This window comes from Brienomyrus brachyistius, chromosome 4, assembly GCF_023856365.1.
Source record: "Brienomyrus brachyistius isolate T26 chromosome 4, BBRACH_0.4, whole genome shotgun sequence".
NCBI classification, from domain to species: Eukaryota; Metazoa; Chordata; class Actinopteri; order Osteoglossiformes; family Mormyridae; genus Brienomyrus; species Brienomyrus brachyistius.
The window spans coordinates 2,952,119-2,967,798 of NC_064536.1; the positions used below are offsets into that span (position 1 = coordinate 2,952,119).

General features: G+C 48.9%; 1 protein-coding gene across 1 annotated transcript in view; it reads right to left on the reverse strand.

The window, feature by feature from the left end:
- tmeff1a (transmembrane protein with EGF-like and two follistatin-like domains 1a) overlaps positions 1–15,262 on the reverse strand; it is a 57,460-nt gene extending 42,198 nt beyond the window's left edge. Inside the window, exons 1-2 of the mRNA XM_049011853.1 lie at positions 15,199–15,262; positions 14,483–15,062 (exon numbers count right to left, since the gene is read on the reverse strand). Of these exons, the coding sequence (XP_048867810.1) occupies positions 14,483–14,639 (157 nt within the window). The 5' untranslated portion in view covers positions 14,640–15,062; positions 15,199–15,262. The remainder of the gene's footprint in view (positions 1–14,482; positions 15,063–15,198) is intronic.
- Positions 15,263–15,680: the final 418 nt, after the last annotated feature.

The window sequence follows — 15,680 nt, forward strand, 5'->3', positions numbered from 1 at the left end:
CACCAGTGGAGGGATCAATTCAAGAGGTCTACCTAGATCACTGTTTTCCAACTCGAGGGTCCCAACCGAAACATTGGTCGCGGGACAATTTTTATCAAAGTGTGTGATTTTTAAATTATAGTAACCCAGGTTTTGCCACTGGCTGTGCCCTGGTTGGCAAATTTTACAGGCTGCGTCAATGTGCACTCAATGCAAATGACAATTAAGAACAGGGCCTGACAATGCCATGGGGACCGGGACCAACCCTGGAGCTAAAGGTAACCAAGGAGATGGGGCGCAGGGGGGCGCCAAGTTTTTGAGACGCAGTCATTTATCGGATATGTGACCCAGAGCTAAACGAGATGTGGAGGGTGGACACGGGCACCCCAGGGGGGTGACGGGGGGGGGCGGGGGGCATGTTATGTAGTGGTATTGTGTTTAAAAATGGGCGAGAAAACTTGAGAAAAGAACGTCTACACAGCCCAGTGGTCTCTCCCCTTCAGTCTAGACCCTTTGGTGAAGTCTGCAATGTCACCCTTGGTTTTGGGGGGGGGGGGTCATTCCTCCTGCCAAAAATCTGCCAGAGAACAAAACTCACTTCATTCAAGCACCAGCCTCTGTGGCTCTTCTTGATGGGATTGCATTTTAATATGCTGATATTTGTCGCCGATTGGTCACTTCTAACTTTTAATAACAAAAGATAAGGGGCTTTGTTTGTACAATAATTAGCAGGTTTTTATATACACTGGCATATAAAGCACTGTTTTTGTAAAACGCTTGGTTTGGCAGTTGGTACAATCTATTAAAATTCCTCCCAGTATATTATGTATAAAACGTGTCCTTTTCGAAAAAAAGGAACACTCAGTCAACCGGTTGAATATAATGCACATAATTAATGGTAGCGAGGCTCACAGAATGATATTCTTTTGTAATATTTATCTGTGTGTCACTGAAGGTTACATTTATCTATGCTGTACAGTTAGGTGTCAGAATAAAACAAATGGGTCAGTTCCAGTATAGTACGGAAATGAGTTTTGACGATCATACAGTGTTCTAAGTAATATGCTACATGTTTCTGTAATGATTATGGTCACTTCATATATTTCGGACTCCTAACTGCACCAGCACAGGACGTCTTGGGTCTCCGTACTCCGTGTGACCTTGGAACCACCCCACGAGGCATCCTCCCCCGTTTCACTATTTGTTCCCGAGCCTTCTCCACGGGGGTAGCCCTAGGGGGGTTGTCAACAGCCAGAGCCAGGCCAAAGAAGTCACAGCGTCACAGAAATGGGATTTCCGCTTTTCTGCACACGTTTAAGATGCTGGCCTCATCCTCATGGATACGGTAGCTTAGGTAACATTCTGCAAATTTAATATCCTTTATCACTAAAGGCCCAAGTGGACATTTCTAAACCAGAACATCTGGAAATGTACTTAGCTTCTGATTAACGGTGATGCTGGAGTCCAACACAAAACCTGTGAAGGTTTTTAATCCCATAGATAAAGTGTGCAATACTCTGAAGCAGATTCCTTGAAAATCCTTTTTTTTTTCTGGATGGTCATTCCTGATGGACGTGGAAGTGCTCGGCTTTGGATTATTTTTTACTTATGAGGGAGGGCGGACATTTTCTGTGAGTCTGCATGAATCCCACCACACACAGAGGCAACCATAATTCATAAATCGGGCCCAACCTTAATTAGCCAATTATATGATATGAAATCGATGAGTGACAGAGGAGGGGGCCAATCAGCATTCAGATTGGGCTAATGCCCTGTAGCCCCACTGCTGTATACACTCCTGAATGAGCATTGGGACTTTATGTGATAAAGACGTGTTGGGCATTATAAGAGCCATGCTCAGGTGCCGTTGAAATTGCCTTAATGGGCCCCCTGAAGAGAAAACAATGCGTCTTTAATCTCCGGTTTTCCGGACATCCGAAGCCTGCAGAAGCGATGGACTTGTTTTGTCTTTGATACATCCCATCCACCCCCCCCCCCTCCCCCATCCACCCCAACCCTGACCCCACTCACCTCACCCCAACCTCAGAATGAAAACAAATGAGGTTGACTTTCAAAGAGAATCTATTAGCAACTGAGACAAGGTGTTGGGGCCCCAGACCCCCCCCACCAACCCCCCCATCTCACAGCTTACAGAGGGGTGGTGGCCGACAGAACGTCGAGCAAAGACTTAGCACTGGCATGGCCTCTCTGCCCACCATGGGGGGGGTCACCGCTACCTTAGGTTCTTAGGGCTATGGCTGCCATGATTTACAGCAGGTATTACTCAAAAATCCCAGGCTAGTTCACTGCAGACAGGCTGAAGCCTTTCACATCGGACTAACCACCACAAAAACCTCTCAACAGCCCACGCGCTCAACGCTGTAGTGTTATGCAATTCCTTGGCTTTGTGAAGACTGTCGAGTAAAACAATCCTCCCCAGGCCGCTATCCAAGAGGGCCAGCATGGAGCAAAGAATATTCCCCCAATAAATCTTGTCCTGTCCACCTCTTAGCCCCCACCTGTGCCTGGCGCGCATCTAGAATTAGCGAGTATTTGCTATATTTAGGTATTTTTTTCCCCCAAAGTCAACCGGTACGACTCCAAAGATATTCCGCTACAGTGAAAAGGGACCTTGTAAAGAGTTGTAAATGAGTTCTAAGAGCAAAAACAAATATTCATTAGATGAGATTCCAGGGGCTTCTGCCGAGGTCTCGTCGGGCCCGTTTGGTCCAAAACAAGGATAAATTATTCTTAAAAGATCCTTTGCATTGCCAGCTGCTATTTCCTACAATATTATTTAATCACACATTCTGGAAACGTAGAAACACCAGTCTAAATAATTTTTGCAAAGCATTTCTTCTAAGGCTTCAAACGAGAACTATCATACAAAGACGAAAATGGACGGATGGCTCAGTGTCAGCGGCTCCCCATTAAAGCCTGTTATCTCGTCTGTTTCCTTCACTGATGAAAGCCAGACCTTAATTTTATAACTTCCAAGGAAGTCCAGCAAAGGACGGGACCCCATTACGACCCCAAGCAAACTGCTGCCTTGTAAACATTGGCTCCCTCGCCGCCCCGTCTGTCAGACACTGTTTGTAAACCGGCTTGAGTGAATCCGTGTGCCGCTATTTGGCAAAACGGTGCCTTTGTTTCATTGAAAAGGGCCGGCGGATGCACTTAAGTGAGGCAATTACCGCCAGCGTTGCCCTTCCCCCCCCCACCCAGCTGGCCCGCAGGAGCTTACTTCAGAAACTGCACCCTGAGATAGGGGCCTCTAGTGGTGGGGGGACAAAAAATGCTTTGCGTTCCACAGAGCATAATTCAAATTTGGCAGACTTCAGCATCAGCAGAATAACCCCACCCCCACCTTTGAAAAATTCAATTCAAGCCCTTTAGCCACCCAGGAAAACCGTAATGGAACAGTAGTAGTGATTAGATGGATTCTATCTTGGTGTATTTTGATCTAAGTAACACTTTGGTTTATACTTTGTGATGCTCCACTCTGTTCCGCTTGGCAAGAACACGACCTTAACCGTATAAACCAAGCCCTACAATATGGTCGAACATCCCTCTCTGCAATGTCCCACAACTCATCCCCGTTAGTGCGCAGTCCGGCTGTCCCCAGGGAGTGGGTCTGTTATCTGCCGATGGACGAGAGAGGAATTAATTAGCAACGAGATCCGTACCATTAACCGGACTTTCGTTTAATTTGCTTCTAACTCTCCTTCCGGTCACATAAGGGGCGCTGGAATGGATTTAATTACCCAGATTATGTTTGCGGCTCTAAAAACAGGTCAAGTTCAACTCCAAACTGATCTTACACCTGCTTAAAGACGCTCCGGACTCCCCAAATTCCCGCTGCCAGTCTGAGTTGTCGAGTCTTTTTCGGGATACCGCATTATGTCAAGCACAGAACCTGACGACGTTCATACTTCGACATCGATCATGTGAGAGGAAATGCCTTTTTAATGTCTCCCCATCGTTTCTGGCATGTCTGCCATTACAACACGGAAACGGGATCCGTTTCGGGCACCGGAGGCCGAGGAAGGCAGAGGGAGGGGGGACGTAGTGAACACCTGGGCACCTGTTGTCCAAAACGGAAAAACGCTGACTTTGCCGCTAAGATCTGCATTCTTGCTGATTTGATGAATCACGCATCCTTGCAACCCTACAGTGGAGTACAAAGTAGCACACATGCAGATCCACAATTGCAACTTTCCCTCACTCTACCTTACGCAGGCCTATGAACCAACCAACAGAAAGTAGTTGCGTTTTTCCATTGCCACCAAGAACGGAGCCACACCCAAGCCGTACCGCAAACCGGCGGTTTTCCATTGTGAAGTCAATAAGCTGTTCCTGAGCCACAACTGCACTGACATGGCATTGCTTACTAGCAGAGACGAAAGCCATCATCGGTAGTAGCATCTCACATCACCAAACGCAAGTTGATGCAAGCTAATGCTAATTCTGCTAGCGTTAGTTGCTAGAATTAACAGGGCAATTCTCACAGATTTGCTAGCTGGAATTAGCACGTAGTAAATCATGACGTACACCGTGTGAACAGTGAAGGAGCTCCCCTTCGGTTTTACAGCGCCGTCGGTCTCCAAACCTGGCCACGCTTTTACGGAGCCGACCCTTCTGCAGTGCAAAACCAAAGTGAGCTGGAACCGTGCCGTAATGGTCCATTTATGCCAGTGGAAAAGAGCCACAACGCTGAGCCGCGCAGAAATGCACACCAACCTTTTTACACACAGCACGAATGCAATGCTAAGGTGGGGAGGGGGGCTGCTTAGGACCCCCCCCGCCGCGTTTGCCGAATGCCTCAAAGCCTGAGAGACTCTCATAACATTAACACGACACCAAACATGACCTATTGAACATCACTTCTGTCACACCAAAGGCCATGAGATAGAGTGTTCACACACACTTCCGAAGCTGGAGTCAAAATGTCACCATGGCATTATAAGACTGAGACGTCCACTTCGCCGTAAAGTGAGACATCATCCATAGTTCCCAAATCGGAGGGCCAATATTTTCGGCTGGTAATGGTACCCCTTCGACGTGTCATTTTCTCTTCGTGGTCATTTTATGGGGAATTTCAGACGCCTCGAAGATCAGAGGAGCTGAAACTGTGCAGCACATGGTAGCATAATTGGCTTGTTGGGCGACCGGAGTTTGAGTTTCAGCAGAAACCAGCCAACGGGTCAGTTAAATGAGTGAAATTACAGTAATGACCTCCCACTAATGTACTGCCACATATCGGGCATGACACACGTGGATTGAAAAGGGCTCAAGTAAATGAGAATGACATCTACACATAATACGCAAGCAAGTGAACTTCCAAATAAATTTGAAAAATGCTGCAAGTGATTGTCGACTTATGAAATCTGTTTGAAAGATTAATATGGTTTGTGAAAGACACACTGAAAAGTGAAATATCTGACCTCGGAGGGACATTTTGACAACATGAAGGTCAGGGGCACAGAAGGGGTATGGATACCCCAGCAGCTTCTGGGGGCCCAACACTTTCCAGGGGCCCTCGAACATTTAAAATTATTACATCTGTTGGGTGGGGGGAGCCATGGTGACCCCAGAATTTCTAGCTACGCCCGTGACGAAGGCCAATCAGTGAGGAACTTCACCCGAGCTCCATCCAATCCCCATCCTCTGAGGTAGCATTCAGTCGAGCTACTGAATCATGCTCCCCACCTCTTTAGAACCACACACACACACACACACACACACACACACACATGGTCACCAATGCATAGCGCTGTCCCGAGTCAGTGGGATCGATACACTGTCTGATACACAAACCATACTTTCTCTGCATGAAAGAGAAAAGACTGCAACACTCAGCAGGAAAGGCAGATCTGGGCTTCTTTAAAAAGTTTAATTAAATTCCCGAGATTAAGCCATTTATGATATCTCCGTCTGTCAATCAGGGTTCGCCCTCCCCCATGCTGGCCCGCTCGTAAATTTTATATGAAACTGACGAAGTAAAGACTCAAATTATGTTGACTGCTTCGTGCCGGTGGCCAGCTACCTACAAGCGCATATTGAAATATTCAATATTAGGAGAAACATTTAATGTGATAACTGCCACATAATCAGCTAATAAATGCCTGGGGGAGGGGTTCACAGGTGACTGAGGCCTGCTTGAAGCATTTCGTAAAACTAGTTCAGCCTAGTTTTAAAAAGAAAGCAACGTGAAACTAAAAAGTGCAGGCGAAGCAGCCAAACATCTAAACGCTTTTGATGGTCTAGTGGTGACATAAAGAACTGAACCTTGGATATCTAACTACATGCTTTGTTACAGGTATGTCCCTGCAGAGGATACACATAAAGGTAACACCTGAAAAGCCTTTAACCTCTTACCCCTGGCTTTCTTGCTGAGGCATGGTAACTGCATGGTTCATTCAGCCCGTCTCCAGCCAATGCTGGCTTAGGGTGGATGCTGGCACAGCAGGACGCGATGCTCGAAAACAGCTAAGGTTTCACAGGCGGATACTACAGTCTACCCAGCCCCTCTTGTGATCAGCCCGGTCCATTCAGATATCAGTCCGCAGGGGTTGCATCTGCGGGGTGGGGCGGGCGGAGGGTGGCTTTTAAGGACAAGACAGAATAAAAATAGAATGTTCCGGTGTCAGAGGTGGATGCAAAAGCCAAGGCCCAGTCTCACGCCATTTTCCTTTTTCGTTAAAAAACGAAGCCGAAGGCAGAGTGAAGTTTGATAAAATATCCACGACCGGCCGTCAGCTCTGAGTATAATCTGCCGTCCCCTGATGTTTGCTCCGTCCTGTCATTTTCGATATGTCATTCATGCGAGACGTGTTGTGGTTATGAGCGGCCCAGAATATCCTGACAACCAGTTCGTACTTTTGTCTGTCGTACTTCACCCCCCCCCCCACAACCGCCGCCGGGATTGATCGGTCTTGGGGCAGGACCGGGGTGAACGTGATCGGCGGCCTCATCGACAAACATCCCTGAATGCGAGAGCCCTAATGAACAGGGTAGATCGAAGCCATGAGATGAGACTCAGTGACTCTCTCTCTCTTGCAGAGATCCTGATGTCAGTGATAGAGTAAAGCAAGCGGAGAAGAAGCAGTTTGGGCAGACCGGAGAAGAGCCAGGCAGGACGGTACGAGAGAAAAGCAAGGGGAAGCAAAGACGAGTATGATATTGCAGAGCCGAGCAGGAGGGAACAGAATGGAGCCAGGAAGGACAAATCAGGGCAAAGCTACGGTAAGGCGGAGCAAAGACATGTAGGGCGGAGCAAAGACGGGCAGGGCGGAGCAAAGACATGTAGGGCGGAGCAAAGACAGGCAGGGCAGAGCAGGGCAGAGCCACACCTAGTGGACATGAGCCAAGTAGGGCACAGAATAGCCAGGCAAGGCAGGACATGGCAAAGCAAAGTCAAGAAGGGCTGAGGAGTGCCATGCATATTTGGGCAGAACATGCGGAGTAGAACAAAAGTTAGTAAAGCAGACGAGAATAAAACAGAGCAGAATGGAAAAGAGCAAGATTCAAGAGCAAGGGCAGGGCAGAGTCAGGGAAGGCAGGGCAGAGTCAGGGAAGGCAGGGCAGAGTCAGCAAGGGCAGGGCAGAGTCAGGGAAGGCAGGGCAGAGTCAGCGAGGGCAGGGCAAAGTCAGGGAAGGCAGGGCAGAGTCAGAGAGGTCAGGGCAGAGTCAGGGAAGGCAGGGCAGAGTCAGCTATGGCAGGGCAGAGTCAGCGAAGGCAGGGCAGAGTCAGGGAAGGCAGGGCAGAGTCAGGGAAGGCAGGGCAGAGTCAGCGAGGGCAGGGCAGAGTCAGTGAGGGCAGGGCAGAGTCAGGGAAGGCAGGGCAGAGTCAGCGAGGGCAGGGCAAAGTCAGGGAAGGCAGGGCAGAGTCAGCAAGGGCAGGGCAGAGTCAGGGAAGGCAGGGCAGAGTCAGCGAGGGCAGGGCAAAGTCAGGGAAGGCAGGGCAGAGTCAGCAAGGGCAGGGCAGAGTCAGGGAAGGCAGGGCAGAGTCAGCTAGGGCAGGGCAGAGTCAGCGAGGGCAGGGCAGAGTCAGCGAGGGCAGGGCAAAGTCGGGGAAGGCAGGGCAGAGTCAGCGAGGGCAGGGCAGAATCAGGGAAGGCAGGGCAGAGTCAGCGAGGGCAGGGCAGAGTCAGGGAAGGCAGGGCAGAGTCAGCGAGGGCAGGGCAGAGTCAGGGAAGTCAGGGCAGAGTCAGCGAGGGCAGGGCAAAGTCAGGGAAGGCAGGGCAGAGTCAGCGAGGGCAGGGCAGAGTCAGGGAAGTCAGGGCAGAGTCAGCGAGGGCAGGGCAAAGTCAGCGAGGGCAGGGCAGAGTCAGCGAGGGCAGGGCAGAGTCAGCGAGGGCAGGGCAGAGTCAGGGAAGACAGGGCATAGTCAGCGAGGGCAGGGCAGAGTCAGCGAAGGCAGGGCAGAGTCAGGGAAGGCAGGGCAGAGCTAGGCTGGGTAAAAAAGTGCAGAGTCAGACAAGGACTGGCTAACTCTACTTGGCCATGTAAACAAGAGCAGTGAAAAAGAGCTGAGCAGGGCAGAGGAGGGCAACACACAGATCAGAGTCAAACAGAGCCCAGCTCCATCAGATAAAGCAGCACAAATAAGCTGAAAAGAGCAGAGGAGAGCAGAGCCTGGTAGCACAAAGCTAACATGCAGAGGAGAGTGGAGTCAAGTAGGAGTCAAACTAGTGCAGAGCTAAGCAGAGCCAGGTGAACAGGGGAAGGGAAAGAGAAAAGGGGAGAGAAAAGAGAACAAGGGAAGGGAGAGAGAACAGGGGAAAGAAAAGAGAACAAGGGAAGGGAGGGAGAACAGGGGAAAGAAAAGAGAACAAGGGAAGGGAAAGAGAACAGGGGAAAGAAAAGAGAACAAGGGAAGGGAGAGAGAACAGGGGAAAGAAAAGAGAACAAGGGAAGGGAGAGAGAACAGGGGAAAGAAAAGAGAACAAGGGAAGGGAAAGAGAACAGGGGAAAGAAGAAAGAACAGGGGAAGGGAGAGAGAACAGGGGAAAGAAGAAAGAACAGGGGAAGGGAGAGAGAACAGGGGAAAGAAAAGAGAACAAGGGAAGGGAGAGAGAACAGGGGAAAGAAAAGAGAACAAGGGAAGGGAGAGAGAACAGGGGAAAGAAAAGAGAACAAGGGAAGGGAAAGAGAACAGGGGAAAGAAGAAAGAACAGGGGAAGGGAGAGAGAACAGGGGAAAGAAGAAAGAACAGGGGAAGGGAGAGAGAACAGGGGAAAGAAAAGAGAACAGGGGAAAGAAGAAAGAACAGGGGAAGGGAGAGAGAACAGGGGAAAGAAAAGAGAACAAGGGAAGGGAGAGAGAACAGGGGAAAGAAAAGAGAACAAGGGAAGGGAAAGAGAACAGGGGAAAGAAAAGAGAACAGGGGAAGGGAGAGAGAACAGGGGAAAGAAGAAAGAACAGGGGAAGGGAGAGAGAACAGGGGAAAGAAAAGAGAACAGGGGAAAGAAGAAAGAACAGGGGAAGGGAGAGAGAACAGGGGAAAGAAAAGAGAACAAGGGAAGGGAGAGAGAACAGGGGAAAGAAAAGAGAACAAGGGAAGGGAGAGAGAACGGGGGAAAGAAGAAAGAACAGGGGAAGGGAGAGAGAACAGGGGAAAGAAGAAAGAACAGGGGAAGGGAGAGAGAACAGGGGAAAGAAAAGAGAACAGGGGAAAGAAGAAAGAACAGGGGAAGGGAGAGAGAACAGGGGAAAGAAAAGAGAACAAGGGAAGGGAGAGAGAACAGGGGAAAGAAAAGAGAACAAGGGAAGGGAAAGAGAACAGGGGAAAGAAAAGAGAACAGGGGAAGGGAGAGAGAACAGGGGAAAGAAGAAAGAACAGGGGAAGGGAGAGAGAACAGGGGAAAGAAAAGAGAACAGGGGAAAGAAGAAAGAACAGGGGAAGGGAGAGAGAACAGGGGAAAGAAAAGAGAACAAGGGAAGGGAGAGAGAACAGGGGAAAGAAAAGAGAACAAGGGAAGGGAGAGAGAACGGGGGAAAGAAGAAAGAACAGGGGAAGGGAGAGAGAACAGGGGAAAGAAGAAAGAACAGGGGAAGGGAGAGAGAACAGGGGAAAGAAAAGAGAACAAGGGAAGGGAAAGAGAACAGGGGAAAGAAGAAAGAACAGGGGAAGGGAGAGAGAACAGGGGAAAGAAGAAAGAACAGGGGAAGGGAGAGAGAACAGGGGAAAGAAAAGAGAACAGGGGAAAGAAGAAAGAACAGGGGAAGGGAGAGAGAACAGGGGAAAGAAAAGAGAACAAGGGAAGGGAGAGAGAACAGGGGAAAGAAAAGAGAACAAGGGAAGGGAGAGAGAACGGGGGAAAGAAGAAAGAACAGGGGAAGGGAGAGAGAACAGGGGAAAGAAGAAAGAACAGGGGAAGGGAGAGAGAACAGGGGAAGGGAGAGAGAACAGGGGAAAGAAAAGAGAACAAGGGAAGGGAGAGAGAACAGGGGAAAGAAAAGAGAACAAGGGAAGGGAGAGAGAACAGGGGAAAGAAAAGAGAACAAGGGAAGGGAGAGAGAACAGGGGAAAGAAAAGAGAACAAGGGAAGGGAGAGAGAACAGGGGAAAGAAAAGAGAACAAGGGAAGGGAGAGAGAACAGGGGAAGGCAGGGCAGGAAGTACAGGTGATTAGCAGATGTCCATGTCTGAACAAAGGTTCTTTAATCAGACAAATCTACAGTTATACTCAAATGAGGTCATTTTGTTTCAGAACGGCCAAGGTTTACAGAACAGCCCCCCAGCATCCTCAGATGGCTTCGATCCCTGGACCTGAAGCAGGGTCAGTCAGTCAGGGTGACAGAAATCCAGCATTTGCCCACAATGCATTGCAGCCTCGATTCCCATTGTGACAGTATTTCTCACTTGAGCTGAATTTCCCGTTCCCTTCTAATAAAGGTGATTTATAAACACATATCAAGTGAGTGATAAACCATCAGGCATTAATGTGTCAGACATAATTATCACAAAGTGTGGGCATCAGTACCTTGTTGGGGGGGGGGGGGGCAGTGTGCATTGGAATGATGGGGGAGGCACAGGGTCTCTGCGTGTAGCTATAGCCCCTTGGCCACCCCCCTCCCACCATGGCAACCCTACATGCTTCAGAAAGTCCACTGACGGCCAGCTTTTCTGGTGCCTTTGGCTCAGTCACATCGAGGGGTCTTCACCATCGGTGCGGCCTTTGTGGAGTCCCTCTTTAGAAAGGCGGGGCTGCGTTCTTGGAAAGCGCCAAGGGCTTTGGCATGGCAGCGTCACCATCGCGCGGTCAGGCCTCCAAATTCGCTCCCCGCCCCACCCCGCCTCGCCCCGCCACCAACCACAATGGCCCCCTGTCGTCCGTGACCGCCCCGCTTTATCTGGCCACGCCACCGAGGGCAGGGTTAATCCTATGCCCCCGGGCCCCTCCCACTAATTGCAGGATGCAAACTGAGCACGCTCAACTGGTCGAGCTTGGGCCAGACCCAAAACGCCCGCCGGGACGCAAAGATGCCGCGGCAGTGCCAGCTATGCACCCGTCGGGTCCCGATTGTGACTCCGACTCCATCTGGATCTGCCCACTTTATGGGGAAAAGGCGGTTCCACCGCGCGGAGCAGTGCCGTCTTCCTCTGCATCCAGCTATCGAATTTTCCCGCTCGGCGGATGCGCCGGGCCAGCGGGAAGAGGAATCACTAGGGGGGACCTCCATCATGCACCACTGCATGCTGGGAATTTTCTGCCCCAGAAACCAAAAAATAAATAAAACGGGCACGTGCTTCTGCTGAGCGGGCAACCGAATAGACGTAACTGCTGTGTCACACACACAAACACACAAAGGTCTTCAGCTGTGGTCGCCATGTGTTCATGGTCTCAGGCGCCGTCATGCTCTTGTCGCCTCTCCCCAATCACATTGGGCTGTGCTCAGCTGGTCCCCGCTAGGTTCTGATGTCAGGCAACACAGAAGGTCACCAGATGCTCTAGCTTTATCGCGAAAGGCCTCTAGGGACCTTCTGCTTTAAATGGCGCAGAACCAACAATTATGAAGGAGAGCAGGATCTTTGCTGGGAGTTTCCTGTCTATTCCAGACGCATATGCCACTAATGACAAGCTTCAGAAACAGTGCGAGGCTTTACGAAATACTCGCAGCCTGGAAACTGGAATCCGAAGGACAGCGTGCCTATCAAAACAACTGCCGGTCCTTTGATGGTGAGAAATTTCAGATTTGAATCACGTCTCGATGATCCGAGTGACAATATGATCTTTCTTGGCTCACAGTAAAAGGTCGTTTTTTTCTTCTTTACGCTGAAATTTCACTTGGGCTCTAACTTCTCTGCTTGTCTCATTAGAGATACAAATGAGGCTTTTCTGAAGGGAACAGACCCATCTTTGCTAATAAACACACTGTTGGTTTTTGATTCAGCCTCACCTGTACCCATGATGAGCAGAGGTAGCAAGCGGGGAGACAGTCCTGCTTTAAGAGCCCACGTGTTGCGTCAAGGCGAGTGGCTTTGAGAAGGTAGGGGCTTCACATCACAGCCTCCCTAACCATGTGTCTCCACCATTCAGCTCTGAAAGTTTCTGAATGAAACACAAACCAGTCTGGACCCAGTTATCATTGAGTGCTCAAGATACAATTTTTCCCCAGCTGAGCACACGATGAATCGACATTGAGGGAGAGAGAAAATTCTTCTGGAATTTGGGTATTAATTCTGAAATGCATGGGCAACCTGCCTGGCCACAGTATTCTGTAAGAAAATTATACTAAAACCACCAGGAAAAAATGTATATAGGATTGAAACTTTTGCATGAAAATAATGTCATGGAATCTTTTTGTCGTTAACAGGCTCCATTAAGGCTATTGTGTGGATGCTGTAAGCAAAAAAATCTCATCTTCCTGACTGTAATTAAGTCATTTCATCACATATATGGTTCCGGTTTGCATGTGCAGAACTGTTCAGACCCAGTGCTGAGCCGTGACGGCAATCTCTGATCTGTCCTGCTTCGGGTTGGGGGAGAATTACCGGGGAGTGGCTTAAAGAGTGGGGGGGAGAGTGAATGGGGTGACCCTAGCAGGCCAAGGGCCGATGTGGTCCTCATGCAGACTGATTGCTGAGAGGCAAATACTGCTCAGCACTCCCCCATAGACAGGAAAACAGACAGACAGATAGATAGATAGATAGATAGATAGATAGATAGATAGATAGATAGATCTAATTGCCACATTTTTGCACTTATTTTATCATATTTCTTTCTTAATTATTTTCGTTGTTTATACTTGCTCAGAATTGCATTATTTTCCAGAAACACGTAGCCTATTTCAAATGCATTCTGTTTCCAGGGTTATTTTTTAACAGATATTTGCACTGACCGACAAAAGCGCGTGGCTGAGCACAAGAAAGCCGCGACACCTTGTGCATTCGGGGTCTAAACTGCAAACCACAAAGTCAAACTTGGCTATTTCGGCACACGTGAGGAACCTCCTTATTTACATCCATCGGCACATTCATTTTCTCGTATTGATTCCTAAGGATGCCTTTCTCTCCCATTGTCCAAGCGCTTCTAATAAGGACTCTCTGTCTTCTCCATCAGGCATAAGGGGAATTGATCATCTCTAACCCGCTCTTCAGCAATCGACTGGGAAGCTTTCCGGCTCAACGGGACCAATAGTGGCTTTTAAAATATGCATACAACTTATTTATATATAATGACATATCTGCAGATAGCGTCATTCCAAATTCATTTTTTAATTCAACATGCCTGGAGGGAAAAAGTTCCATTGTTTTATTTTTCAAGTTATAAAACACCGATAATAAGCCGTCGATATCAATAAAGCGGAGTTACATGAATTAATCGACTATTTGATAAGTAGCCAATTTCATCCCATCACTGTGTCCGTGTGTATATTTATTTTAATTTAGTTATAAGGATACAGTAAAGGAAAATACAATCGAGTGCTTCGTAAATAAATAACACACCGGTCCGGGGTTAAATCGGCATCCGGCACCGTTTCCCGCTGCCTCCGGAAAGTACCGATCCGCTTTCCGAAGGAGCCCGTCTAATGTAGGTAAATGCATGCAACCCGATCGGAACATTTCGTGTAGGAATGAAAAGAGCAGGTGAGGTGAGATGGAATTAATCGTGGAAAACGGGACGGTCAAAGGGTGCGGTTCTGTTCGCGTTGAGGTTTTTTTTTACACCGCACCTGCTTAATTCGCTTCTGCTCCCTATCTATACAAATATATTAGGATCAGTGTCTTTGTGCTGACATAACCCAGAACACGCGGCAGACCTGTCGGTACCGTCACTGCCTTGGGAAATAACAATGGGCTGAATGACCGCAGATCCAGGGCAATACCTTCCGCACGAGGGTTTTCTTCTTTGTCCTGCCGGGATGCTGGTAAATCAAGAGATTTTCACAACCGAAGCGGAAAAACGGAGTCGGGGCTGGCAGCCCGAACAGCTTCCTAACATTCATTGCTGACCCGTGCTGAAATGCACAACTCGGTCTTTATTTTAAGCGCTTACCTGTGCAAGCTTTCCCTTTGCCAGAAATGCAGTCGCTGCTCTGAGGATAGGATGCTCGGACACCGAGCGGCGGAGCCACGGCCAGGAAGCATAAGAGTAAAAAGTAATAGCCAGTCAAAGGTCCGGTCCAGCTATCGGGGTGCAAGCCTCCCAGCATGGTGAAGCAGACGATGGTACCGACAGCTGATACAGGCCGCCGTCCGTCCGGAGCAGCAGTTATCTGATCCTTTGTTTAAACGTCAAATGTGCACAAAATAAATGAATGAATGGCGATACTCGGCACGGGCGCATATAGGAGTCGGCTGCCCGATTGCTGACGAGCTGGGATCAAATGGTGCAAAATAAATAATAAAAAAAAACAGCCGGTTATTCTAAGGATAGTAATCCTGTGCTCCTTCCACTCCGAAATCTTAAAAGGTGGCAACGTTGACTCTGCTTCTTTTCATGCGATACTGGCAGGCATTTCTCTCCAGCAGCATCCCCCCCAGTCTCTGAACACAGCAGCTTCCTACACGCACGCCGGATTTTTTATTTTTTTTCCCCCTTTTCTTAAATCACTTTTTCTCCAACATCCCCGGAACTGACACGCTTCCCCGTCTTTTCCTCTCCCCTCCCACTCTCTGTCACCCGTTCCTCTCTGGTACTCCTTGTGTCCGAACCGGGTGGCGGTGCCGCGTGGTCCCGTGTCCGATCCCTTCCTCGTCCTGAAAGCGGACCGACGGCACACGGACGGCGAGGAAAAAGGGCAGCCGAGCCGGACAGCAGCGGCAAGCAGCTGCGGCGACAACAACAAAGGGACCCGGGTGGGTGGGTGGTGGTGTTGAGGGGTCACGTGACACCCCCCCTCCCCATGCACATATAAATACGGGACACACATGCATGCACCCGACCTCTGGTGCGATTTCTTTTTAATATAACTAAGGCGACTATGAATGTACCATTAAACTGCGATCACCGTTAGCTCTGTTTCTATTCGAAATTCGCTTCATTTCACAACGGATTTTGCTTTTAATCGAGATGTGCGTTTTATAACCCTTTTAGAAATGATTAATTTTCTTTGCAATTTTCACAACAAAACAAAAGACAGTGTGGTAGTTAAAATAATCACAGAAGGGAAAAAAGTCAGTTAAATATACCCCTATCAGCATTAATAGTACTTTTGAAAAACGTGTGTTTACGGAATACATTTAATTATTTT